This window comes from Equus przewalskii, chromosome 16 (genome assembly GCF_037783145.1).
Source record: "Equus przewalskii isolate Varuska chromosome 16, EquPr2, whole genome shotgun sequence".
Classification (NCBI taxonomy): domain Eukaryota; kingdom Metazoa; phylum Chordata; class Mammalia; order Perissodactyla; family Equidae; genus Equus; species Equus przewalskii.
In genome coordinates this window covers 65,399,025-65,412,244 of record NC_091846.1, presented here as the reverse complement: position 1 = coordinate 65,412,244, position 13,220 = coordinate 65,399,025, and the positions used below count along the sequence as shown (strand labels likewise).

The 13,220-nt window shown below is 42.5% G+C and overlaps 1 protein-coding gene across 2 annotated transcripts in view; it reads right to left on the bottom strand.

Annotated features, from left to right (window-relative positions):
- Positions 1-13,220, bottom strand: part of CLDN10 (claudin 10) — a 112,448-nt gene that overhangs the window by 14,244 nt on the left and 84,984 nt on the right. The window contains exons 1-3 of one of the 2 annotated variants that reach the window (XM_008542528.2): positions 5,617-5,919; positions 857-1,018; positions 687-768 (exon numbers count right to left, since the gene is read on the bottom strand). In XM_008542528.2, coding sequence (XP_008540750.1) covers positions 687-768; positions 857-1,018; positions 5,617-5,836 — 464 coding nt within the window. In that variant the 5' untranslated portion in view covers positions 5,837-5,919. Of the gene's footprint in view, positions 1-686; positions 769-856; positions 1,019-5,616; positions 5,920-13,220 lie in introns of those variants that run through there. The other variant, XM_070579076.1, reaches the window with a different exon arrangement.

Here is a 13,220-nt window from a genome sequence, read left to right as displayed (position 1 = left end):
TCCTGGGGTTTTCCAAATGCAAAAAAAAAAAGCCTGGAGAAACTATAAAAAGCAATAGCACATAGTTAAAAAACAGCAACAACAAACAAGCTGATGTGTAAATGCCAAAGCATTCACCTGCAGCCGAGACCGGTCACATGTGGGTGTCTGCACCACTCCTAGAGCATTTTTTAAAAATCCTACATCATGTACAGTTTCTTGATAAAGGTTTACTGGGGGGAGCTTGTGAAGGCCGTAGTTAACAGAGCAAATTTAAAAGACTAATTCATAAAATCAGCCCAGAGACTAGCATCCGGCAAATATTGTTTTGGATGGACAACCATCAAGGTAAGCTTTTAATTTTCTATTGTCACACTCCATCACTCCTTCCTCCCCATCTTACGCCTCTCTTCCACTTTTCCTCCTCTTGACTTCAATTTGTAGTAAACTTCAGATGAAGTTTAGAGTTCTAAATCCTTTGCCTTGAGCTATTTAGAGACAAGAGACTATGTAACACAAATGCAGTAATTAAATGCATCTTTTGCCAAAGTAGCACATAAAATGTTTACTCGAGTGATGTCATAAAATACCATTTATCAGTATGTCTCACTTTCATAAGCCACATAAGAAACTTATGTATCTTAATTTAGAATATGTATATACATTTCCTGCGAGCTAGAAACACACAGACTGAGGAGAGTACTTACTTTTGTTCAATAAAGAGCGGATCAAAGAATTCCGTTGTGATTTTGTTTGCATACAGTGAACAACCTGTCATTGAGCACAGCCCTAAGAAGTATCAGAGGGAAAGTACTATGGTTAGTGTTATTTCATGAACATGGTGAAGCATCTTGTTTGGAAGAAAGTTACTATTTACCTGACAGTATGAATACGATCCCAGCCAAACAAGCCATTTTTGCTTTGGCTTTATCTGAGCCTCCGACTTTGGTGCACTTCATTCCAAAGAGGGCAAATATGGAACCAAAAAAGCCCAGGCTGACAGCGGCAATCATAAGTCCTCTACATGCCTGGATATAACCTGCAATTACAGAAGTCATTGACATCAAAATAAAATATGTGGCTGTCCAGGGAGAAATCCTCATTTTCCACTGTCCTTCTGAATGACTGTTCTGTTTTCTGAAGAAATAACCATAGTGGTTAAAACACAAGGTAAGGCAAGAAAGTTCATCTATATGGAGAGCCTGTGCTATGCCACACACTTTTAAGTTTGGTGTATGCACAATCTTCAAGATAGATCTCTGAGTGTAATTATTCCCATACTCACAGATGAGGAAACTGAGACACACACAGGTTATATAATATGCCAGAGATGAGTCAATAGGAGGGAAAAATGGATTTCATCCAGATCTGACTACAAAACCCATGCAACACTGTCTTTTACAGTGAGAAACATCCTCTACCACTCTCCCAATCCTCTTACTTCTTTGCACTTGAGAACTTTTAAATAGATGTTTTAATGGTTTTGACATTATAAAATTTATAATTGGGCAGCAAGGCCTCCCAAAGAATCAAACCTGATATTAGTGAAAGCTGAGACCAACTGGAATATCATCATGAACCATGAGGAGTCTTTATCAAGTAGTACTTTAATGACATTTTATTGTTTTCAGGGCACAAATAATAAAATTGGGCTTTAAAAAGCATTGGTAGTGGAATTTTTATAATTAGAAGAATTTTTATAATTATGAAATTAATTTAAATCTGTTTGCATATAAACAGAAGCTTTCAAAGTACCCTAAAAGCCTGTTCGATTGGTTTGTTTGATCATTCCTCCTGTACCATTCATTTCCTTAGTCATATATTTTTATTTGCACAGCCAGGGTGATGGTAAACTTCAGACACTTTTGTCCAGACTCTAACAAATTTTAATCAATAGGATTTAAACAAACAAACTTTTACCACATAAGGTGATTTTCATTTTGGCCTGAAACAATGCCCTATTTCAATCTGAAATAGTGATGGTACATACTAGGTGTAACTAAATACTTGTTAAGCAAACGAACATATATGCACATCAAATTTACATTTGGGATTAAACGTTTTAATTTGAAAAAACTCATAAATGCCAAGATATAGCAAGTCATTTATTATTAGTATTCAGGCAAAGCCTACGATAAATAATTCTAAGACTAGGATAATCATAAATTCAGGAAATAATGCTGGCAAGTATCCTCCAGTCCACATTTCTTTGGGAAAGAATGAACCTTTAAGGTTTAACTCTACTTCTCAGATCCATTCGGAAGAGTACACAGACGATGCTCTGTTTAATTGAAACAAATTTGCACCCCTACAAACACAGACTGCTATGACAATGTTCTTCCACTTTATAGTGTGAACTATTTCCAGACAGAAAGGAATTCCACTGATGGCGAAGCTACCAAAAACATGAGAAATTTATTTTTAGCAAAACAGGATAATAGAGGCTTATTTTGGTAGCAGTAATCACGCTGCAGGGCTATCTGGGTGTCTGCTGCCAAATACTGACTCGGGTCTCTTCTAAATTTCAACCCTCAAGTCGCCCAGCCAGAACCCAGGGAGCAGGCAGAAGCACAGACAGAGAGACGAGCCTGTTAGTTCCTTGCAAGATTAGAGACAGTCTACCAGGACAACCACAACTGGCTCATCATTTCCCAGCAAAGCTACTGGGACAGTGTGGTTTCATCATTTTTTGAGATTTATCTTAATCTTTGGTTTTGAGGTGTTTTAGCTGACTCTGACTGTAATCACTAAGCAGGCAAAGCAGTTTGTGTGATGATACCTCTATAATATAAGTGTAAAAAGAAACTATCTTAGGAAACCTTATCATGCCCCATAATTTGCATTTACTTTAGTAATCTTATAGGTTTTATGGATAGATAATGCAAGAGCCTGGAAAAAGGCTAAATCCTACAACCCGATCATTTAGAACACGGAATGCATTTTCCCAGATGGTTCACAGTGGTGAGAATCCCAAGCCGACGCATTCAATCCTTCACATTCCTGGGAAAATAACAGTAGTCTTTAAACTTTATTTAACCACTACTCGTAACGTTTTTTCTGAGTTTCTCACCCCGTTCTCCCGTCTCAGAACCCGTCTCTGGGCACAGGTCCGAGAGGAGAGATGGACAGAGCAGGTTCTGATGCAGTTAGGTCCCTCTGCAGTACCCCCCAGAACCCTGACTTGGAGAGGAAGGCACCTCTCTCTGACATGAGAAAAATAGCAGTAACTTGCTAACTTGTCACATGCACAAAAGAAGGCATCTTACCAGCACAGTCACTGGCTAGGTTTTCTGAAACAGGGAGCAAAGAGCAGGGATTGGGGTTCCTGGAATAAACTCCCCTGCCACCCGCAAATGGAATCGAATTGTTGGTAAGCCTGAGGTTTGTAAATTAGGGGCTATCACTCCTTAAAACATCCTCATACTTAGGCCTTAGGGGACTTCCAACAAACTCTTCCAGAGTTTATCTTTTGCAAAGTAGACCGGTACAACCTTGCTTTTTAACAGTTCCGGAGGGCAAAACTTATAAGTAGCGCCATCAAGTGAAGTGGTAGTAAAAACCTAGTCAAGGAGGCCATTATTTTTGACAGGCCTAATTTACTGACACCGTTAATAGCTCATTAACACATTAAAGTGCTGAGGCATGAACATATTTACTTAGAAGTTCTCTGAAGTATAATTTATAGTTAATTCTCTTGGAAGAAATGGCAAACATTCCCACTAACAAAAATAGATGGCATGTATTAAAAACAACCTGGCTGAAAATGATTCTCAGCGGAAGTTCAAGTGGTGCTTGGAAAGAACAGGGGTTAGCAATAAACAGAAATCATTAGCTCATTCAACCGTGAAATGTCCAATTAGTAAAATACAGCGACTTTAATGAATTCTGTTGGAGGAAACCTTCACGGTGTCCCTTAAAAGTTGTGTTTCCCGAATGATGTGTACCTTATTTTCCATTTCAAACCAGCTAGAAAGAAAACAGCCACTTGGTGGAGACAATTCGCTTGTAGCACACGTGCTAGCTGCTGAATTGGAAGAGGAAAAGTGCTTTTCTTATGCTAGTAGTTTTGCATACTTTTTGCAAATCCTTTGAAAGAAGAGTGGTGCAGGGCAGGCATACACTGTGAATTTCAGCTCTGGTTCTTTTATTTACCTCCTGGCTTCTATTTACACTCAAAACCCAATGCTCTTCACGGTGCGTTGATTTCTTGCTCTTCTCCCTTGTCCCCCAACTGTCCTACAGAAGGAAGTGTGGTATCTGGCATGCTGTCTCAGGCAACAATACAGTTACAACAAAAGAACGCGCTTAGGACACTAACTGTCAATCCCATATTCCTGAATGAAAACCACAGAAACAAGAACAGGCCTGTTCAAAGCATCTACCTGGATGTGTGCTCCGCACAGCACAGGAAATTGAACAGTAATTCTAGGGAACCAACAGCGACCCAACTACTTATTTTACACAACAGGACACAGACCTGGGTATCACCCATCTAAACCCAGACACGTATTCCCTTATAGAGGTTCCATCAAATACCACGTTGAGGAACCGTTCGTTTTTTGTGGCAAGCATCATCTTAGGGAAATTAAATCTTGTCTTTTATTTACTCAGCTATGCAAATAAAAACTTGCAGTTCAGTAATAAAAGAGAAAGAAAACACCTCAAATCGAGAAGTGATGTAAATGACTCTCCTTAAGTTTCTGCCAGCATCCATCTAGTCACGTGCTCTAAAATCCTGGAAGAAAGGAGCCTAGAACCTCAGCAATCATTGTGGCCGGGTTGACATCTACTGTTCTCTTAAACTAGAGGCAGAGTCAATGAACACCCACCTGTTGCTATAACACAATGCAATATAAAGCCTAATCAACAAGAACAACGTAGAACACAACGCACAAAAGAACACCACGAGGGAGACTGGAGCGCAGACAAGGGAGGCACGGACCCAGAACTTGTCAGCCTCCCGCACGGGACTCTCGCTGGCCAGCACTCTCTACCCTCTGCGGCACAGGCAGGGACCATTTATTCTCCTAAAACTTGGAGGAAGCGTTAAAGCCGAGGCAGACACATTTGTAAGCGTTCTTGGGGGAACAATAAAGCACACCCTGCAATATGTTTCCTTTCCTCCTGCCCACTTTTAAAAGAACTAACGAACTGGCTAAGGGGAATTGAGAGCAAGCAGATTACGCTGTGACAAGTCAGCTGTACCGCTTTAATCAGAATCCAGCTCTTCCGGAGAGCGCTGGGTGGGGGAGACAACAGCCCCCTGCGTGACTCCGTGTCCCAACAGGCCCCCAGGAACTGGGGTCCCCCAGCCGTGCCCTCGACTCTGGGGACGGCAAAGCCGCTTCCCTTCACTCTCGACGCCCGAGAGTCACCCACCCGCCCCAGGCCTGCCTGCCTGCGTGTCCCCCACCCCCCGGGGTCCCCGGCTCGGACAGGTGCTCCCGCGGGACAGACGTCCGGGAGCTACGGGCACCGGGTAGCCCTGGCTTCCTCCGGCCCTGGAGAGAGAGCGAGGCCGGGCCTCGGAGGAGTCCGGCCCGGGGGTCCCGCCGAGGGTGGTGTGGCCGAGCGCGCGCCCCCGCCGGCTGGCCGGGGAGAACGAGGGCCGAGAGCGGGGGCCGAGAGGATGCAGACCGTCCAGCGCCAGCATGGAGGGGAAGTCCTTGCAGTTGGAGACGCCGGTGGAGTCGGTAACGCACGTCTTCCACAGGTTAGCCCAATAGGTGGCGGTGGTGATGACTGTGCCGTCGATGGTGGACACCTTCCAGTAGTCGGTGGGCAGCGTGGAGGACACCAGCACCCAGCCCGAGATGGAGACCAAGAAGGCGATGATCTCCAAAGCCGCGCTCGCCATGCCGCCGGCTGCAGCCGCGCTCACGCTCGCACTCCCACTCGGCGCCGCGACCCCCGCGCGCCCGGCCCCGCGGCCCCGCTCCGCCCCCGGCCCCGCCCCGTCCCGCCCGACCGCCAGTCCGTGCCGGGAAGGGGACCACCCGAGCACGCGCCCTTGGGGCAGAGAAGGCTCGCGGGCGCGGTCACGGTCGCCGCCTCGGTTCTCTCCACCCAGCTGGTCCGGCGCCCGCGGTCGGGAGGACTGCGGGCTCGCGCTCTCCCCGCCCCCGCATCCCGAGGGCCGAGTGCCCGCGGAGGGTGGCTGTCCTGTTGGACAGACTGGCAGCCGGATATGGATAACCTGCTGCGCCCCCCCACTCCCACCCCTCCCCAGCCCTACCCATGGCACATAGCTTGGCTTCCACTGGACCTTGTGAAAGCAGAGCAGAAAAAGCCTTTTGTGTGCCCTGGAAGGACACGGCCTGGTAACGCAGCTCTCGCCTTGCTGAATTCTAAAGGTTTTCGTGCCACGCTCCTTTGGGTGACCCCGTTCGGCTTGTCAAGGAGGGACCACTGCAGTTCTGTGCTGGGAAATCGGCCTTGCCCTAAAATTCTGCAGTTGTTTTTGGCCCCGTGGTATTGGGAAAGTCATCGTGAAGAGGTGCGCGGCACAGGCCTAGATTCAAGACAGCAGCATATGGAGCGGCTCCATCGGAGGCTTCATTACAAGCTCGGTCTTGAACCTTCCAGCCACAGTGCTGGCCTGCTGGTACTAACGTACGTAAGTGCATAGGACACGCATTTGAGACATTTTTCCTGTCTCCCAGGTCTGTGAGGCTATTCCATGAACTGATGGTTCTGTCACAGTGGAAACTGCTCTGTGTCTTGTTTTACTTTTTTTTTTACCACCTCCACCTTTTCCCTAATTGAAGAATAAACTTATTCATTCCTTCACTGCTGTCTCAAGGTAAACATAAAGATCAGAGTGTACTTTTGGCTCCTGGGGTTACAAATCTGGGCATAAATGAGAGAACAAAGACACTAGCTTTATTATGGGCTTATTATTTATCCATTTAAAGTTCTTACTGTTCTATGAGCTTTCAGGATTCACTTCTTGCCAAAAGTAACCAAAGGTCTAAAACCTAGAAGTCAGTCCGCTACAATAAAGCTAGTTGCTAACCCTCTGTCTCACAATCTTTATGCAGGGACATTTTGGTTCATTGTGGAGAATTTCTGAATTCCTCGTTGTCACTTTTCTTTTTTTAGTCAAATGGGTACAGAATGAAATCAGAGGTGATTAGATGTCTATGGAGAAAAGAGGAGATTGGACTACAGAATCCTCAAAACTGAGATTTAGATAGACACTTGGAGACCATTAGGACACGATGCACACGCAACACAATTATCCTGTCCATTTCTAGAGATAATATGCAGTTCATGCTCTAAACTTAAGGGCCATGAGTTCAGCGCGTGACAAGGCGTCTGTTCTGGTGTTGGTTTTAGAATTTTTAGCAAGTTCTTCTTTATATTGAGCCCAATTCTGTCTCTCTTGAACTTCCACCCAAATGCCTGTCTGCGTGGAGACAGCACAGATTAAGTCCTACTCTTGGGCAGATCAGACTCCTTGGGAGGCAAGTTTGTGTGTGCTTGGCCATCTCGTGGCTTGTTCAAATGGGAATAGGGTGAAGACGGTTTGCCCGGTGGGATGCAAACATGGTTACACTGCTGTACTGCTCTCGGTCCCCGCTTATCCTGTGTGTCCTGTTGGCTTCTCTGGTGGGCCAAACTTAAAAACAGTTTGGGAAGCACCTACCTAACATCATCCTTCTCATCCTCCCTGCTATTCAAATCAGTCACCTTGGAGTATTGACCACAAGGTGTCCTCTCTTCTTTTGCATGATTTCCCTTAGTTGAAGTGCTTTTATCATCTGGTTTCTTGCCCACCGGCGTACTTCCACTTTTATTTCTATGCCATATTCCTTTCTGAACAATCTGCCTATTTCTGATCCAATTTACTATTCAGAAAAGACAAAAAGTCAAGAACCAAAACTATGAAGTTTCCTAAAATTAAAAATTGCACAAATTTTGGTTTTGTGCTTTATTTTCTGGCTGTGCTTGGCAGTCTCTTTGTTTGCTTGTGTCTTCCTCATGGTAGGTGCTCACTAAAATTGTTGATTCTTTCTTTTCTTCTTCTTTTTTACAAGACAAAATCTTGACTTGCTTTTGACACAAAGAAGTGTAGTATTATGACCTTGAAGACTCAAGCTTCCTAATGTATCAACAGGTTGGTTATAAATTTCATTGTTTGGAACCAAAGGTACATTGTTTGGTTTACAGAAAGAACTATGAAGAACGGTTAGGTATTTTAGACCCGTTCCCAAAAGTTTATTTAACAGATAATGTAGCGCTACCTATTGTACTTAAAAAACCCATAAACCCAGATCACCCTTGCAACATGGCTTCCAGAGGAATCAGATTCTGAATTCCAACTTGGAACTCCAAGAAAGACTCGTTCTCTCTGTCTCTCTCTGCTGCATCACCAAACATTTAAGCCGGAATCTCTGGGCTGGCTCTGGTAGGGATCTTAGCAAAGCTTCTAATGTACCGCCAGGTTGGGGCCCACAGCTCTGACCAGTTAAGATTCATGTGTATGTGTACAAACAGTTAATTTAGTAAAACAGATGGTGTGTATTATAGACAGAAAGAATATTAATCCGTTGGTTGAAAACTTTGAAAAAATATTCTTTTTCTATAGAGATTGTGACACACAATTACAACTTAAAAGGGGTTGAAAATACCACAAGCCATCCATAAATTAAGACCTGCTGGCAGCTCTATTAGTTCCTCTGCCAGCTGAAACAGACTAGGGTCGTCATGCCTGTGGACTGATTAACTTTCTTTTACTTTAATCCTTTGTCCCTTCTGTGAGGTTAGACAACCCTAAAAACTCTTTTCTTTTGCTTCCCCGGCATACTGTATATTTACGTTACAGAGTTACATTTTAGAGCCCACACATGCCTGATCAAAGGATGAAAAACGTTACCTTTCTTTAATACCTAAAGGATATTATGTAATGAATCAAGCATTTATTTTAGAAGGTCTTATATCTTAAGCTTTTGAAAACCAGTTTACTCAGAAAAAACCTAAGTATAGTACCCATCACCAAGTAATCCAACATAAGAATGACCAGAAAAGGAAAAAGGACCCTATACAGAAGATTTTTTAAAAAGAAATAATGGATAAACGGCCTCTTTCACTTTCAGATTATAAAGTCCCAAATAACCTTTGCAGTTAATCTGCAAGCCGATTTACAGAGTACCTTTCAACTGATAAACGCTTCCTTATTTTCTTTAGGATTCAGTTCCCTGAAATTTTTATTTAACGATTCATAACAAACTATTCTTAATTTAAATATAAAAGGAAATACAGCTAGAAAGTTATTTCTCCAAATCATTCAAAGTTACATCTTAATTAACAATAATTTGGTCTTTACAAAAAACTGTAGATTTTTTTCCAATATGAAAACTACTAATTTATCTATAAATTTGACATGAAGACGTTTAATGTCCTGAAATATATTCTGAACCTTTCCACTTTTGACATGTAAGCCACTGAGATTAGCGTTGGAAGTTATTTTGTGGCATCATTATGATTATTAAGGAAAAATAGAGGATTCTCTCACCCCGGGCTTATTCAATAGCAGTGAAACCAGTTTAGCTGACTGAACAGGAGATTTGCAGAAATTCTTTACTTGAGATTCAACTTGCCTGCCAAACAACACAGGTGTGCCATTCACCAGCTCAAGGATTTTCTAAGCATCAAATTTGGTTTCAGCGTACATTAGCTCCTTCCTAGATCCCAGGGAGGTGGGGTGCTGCTGATCAGGTGGGAAGAAGCTGAACTCCTGATAAATACGGTATTAACTAAAAAAAACAACTGCCCAGGAGCCAAATATTGTTACATCATGTTAAAAAACACATTAATGCCAATACCGAGATAGTAAAATATCTGTGTTTGTCTTCCTTCCATTTTCCCTAACACTCTTAGTTTATCTTAATACTCTACACTAATTCTACAATATTTGTAATCTACTTAACATGAAAGCTAGTGATAGGAGTCGCTACGGGAATGAATACTCATGCTTATCATTGCATCACTGATCATATGTGTGTGTGTGTGTGTATGTGTGTGTATATATATATATTTTTTAATTATAAGGAAACAGTGCCTTATTTTGGCATTTGAACCCTCTGAGGCTGTACTGATTAGAATGTTTCAGTGGGCCTGTTAGAAGTTGGTGCCCTACATTCTGTGGATTTGTTTTTCATGCATTCATTTAAAACACACTCACTCTCACATCTAAGATATTTTAGGGCCATCTAGATCCCTCTTGAGTCCCCAGAGGGGTAAGCTTTGGGCCCCAGCAGCTCATACCTGTCTTAGTGATTACCCCTCCAGCCCGGAATGACTCTCACTCTGGGATGCTGGAACCCTCCAGGGCTTGCAGATGGTTTGGCAGTATTTTGCTGGTCAAAAAGCATCTTAGGAGTGTTAATTCAACCTACTCACTCAGGTTGGGCAGCAATTAAATCTATATATTTTGGACAAGTCATTTTATTCTCTGAGTTGCAGCTTCCTCATTGGTAAAATGAAGGAGTTATTTTGGATGGTCTCCAAGACCACTTTGAACTCTAAAAGTCTTGGAGCCTATGACTCCTAATGAACTCAACCAATCACAAAGAAATCAATGAAGAGAAAAGAGAGGCAAGGGTTTTTCCTTTGGTGTCCTCATTGCTTTCTTTTCTACCCACTTCCTGACATTACTCTCCCTCCTTTGCTATATTTAAAGGTGTACACGTACGGGGAGGGTAAGGAGGGAGAAGTGCATGAAGATAATGTGTTTTAAATCTCTATGTATAGTCTTATTTTCAATTCTTATTTTTGCTTATTAGAAACGTGATAAAGCATTGTAGTTCATTACTCTTATGAAACAGGGTGATATAGGGGGCAGAGGGCAGATGAGGGAATCCTCAGGCCACAAGATAAAATTCTAGCTCTGTGTGGCCTTGGGCAGGTCACCTAATGGCTCAGCATCAGTTCTTCAACTATAAAACAGGAATAAACTATAGCTCCTTTCAAAGTTATTATGAGGATGAGAGACAATGTATAGAAAGGACCTGGAACACGGTGGGTAGTCAATGAAAAAGTGTGTATTATTCAGTTCGCCCAGGCTCTTTCATTTCCTTGCCTCTTTTTAAAGTTATGAAGTTACATTTTCCATAAAAGTGGTGTTAATCAGAGTTAGATTGACATGGTAAGTGACTAAGGGCGGACTGTATTGCAAATCTTAAAGTGAAAAACCAGAAAGTGTTCAGTAGAGTGCCAACAAAGACGAAGTTGGTGCTGAGAGCACAGGGAGAGAAACCAGGAAGTAAGAGCGAGATTAGTCCAGGGGAAAAAAATTCTGTGTGTGTGTGGTGGGGGTGGGGGGGTCCAAAGGGAAATGCGGGAAAAGTGAGACAATTAGATGGCAGTTAAATGTAAAAGGGGGTGGACAACTACACAACAGAATAAGGATAACAAAAATGAACGGAGAAAGAAAAAGAGCAAGAAACAAAGATAAAGGATAAAAAAAGCATTGGGGGGCCGACCCGGTGGCGCAGCGATTAAGTTTGCACGTTCTGCTTCTCGGCGGCCCGGGCTTCACCCGTTCGAATCCTGGGTGCGGACATGGCACTGCTTGGCACGCCATGCTGTGGTAGGCGTCCTACTCCCACATATAAAGTAGAGGAAGATGGGCGCGGATGTTAGCTCAGGGCCAGGCTTCCTCAGCAAAAAAGAGGAGAACTGGCAGTCGTTAGCTCAGGGCTAATCCTCCTCAAAATAAATAAATAAATAAATAAATAAATAATTTAAAAAAGGGATGGGAAGCCACAGGGTGAGGAGGGGGGTACCTATTAAACAGCAGAGAGAAGGAGTAATGTAGCACTGAAAAAAGAAGGGGGGCGGGCACTGAGGAGAAGTGGAAGATTCTTTGCCCAGCCCTCACCCTTTCTGCGTCACTTGTGTAAGGATGGGAAGTGGCACATTCTAATGCCTGTTACAAATGAAGCCCTGTTAGAACTCTCTGCCTGGTCCTCAGAATAGAGCTAATGAGAAACTGATTCCAAAGGATTCAGAGGTCTTGTGTTTACCACTTGGCTTACTTCATAGGAAAAATTATTGGAAGTTTAAAGGGAATTCTTTACGGGTCAAAAACGCAAGTTTTTACAAAAACATACCCATAAGCAAATAGTTGTGAGGGCTTTCTTGCAAAATGTAGGCTCTCTCCTATTTTTATCTAATAAAAACGTGTATGGGTACCTTTTAGATACCAGTCGCCATTCTAAGTGCTTGACACCTTTAATAACAACCCTCTGCAGTCAGTACTATTTTCATTCCCATTGTACAGATGAGGAAACCAAATCACAGAGCAATGAAGTAACTTGCTCTAGAAGGTGGTGGAGGTGGGGTTTCAACTTAGCCAGTTTAGTTCTAGAGTCTACACTCCTTTTAGTAACTGCCTCCTACCAAGACAACTCTTGTAGCTCGTGTATTCAGTTAACATCCACTGAGTATATGAATAAACACACACAAAATGAACTAAATCAATTCTAGATAATTTGTATTTATCTTTATTTTTCGGGAGAATGCCTTTTATAATTAGAAGTATTTGAACAGGGTACCTAATTTCCTTATTTAATCACACAATTAAACAATTATTTAACTGTTTAAATAAATTAAATTAATTAAACAATTATTTAATTTTGTGACTAGATCTTGTAATAGATGAATTAAAGTTAATTAATATGCTGTTTAACAATGTCCTGGGCAATGCTGATTCATTATATCACAGTTTATGTCTGGAACATGTTTCTTAAAATGTATGTGTGTGTGTGTGAAGATGTGTATATGTATGTGCATATGTGTGTAGATGTATATATGTATGTACGAGTGTATGTACACACACACTATAAATGGTTCATTAGAACCGTGAACTCTCTGAACTCTATTTGTTCCATGCTTTGAGTCTTATACTGTGCTCTCAGCCAGTCAGAATTCAGTGAGCACTCACCCTTCCACCTTGCTCCTTCAGAGCTAAATTGCCCAGGTGTTGGAAAAGAAACTCGTAACCACAAACTCTTCATCACCAAATATGTCTTAACTGCTAGATGTGCCAAAAATGGAAGTTTTCTTGCCCACTGATTTTTGCCTTCCGTTTCCTCTCCCATATCCTTGGGGACAAGCCCAGCTGCCATGGAACTTGCTGGAAGTCCCTTTAAGGAAATGATTGAAAAAACAGAGGCGATCAAAGACTATTGAACATCAGTGAAATCTGAGAGGAATGACCAATTACTATGGAAATA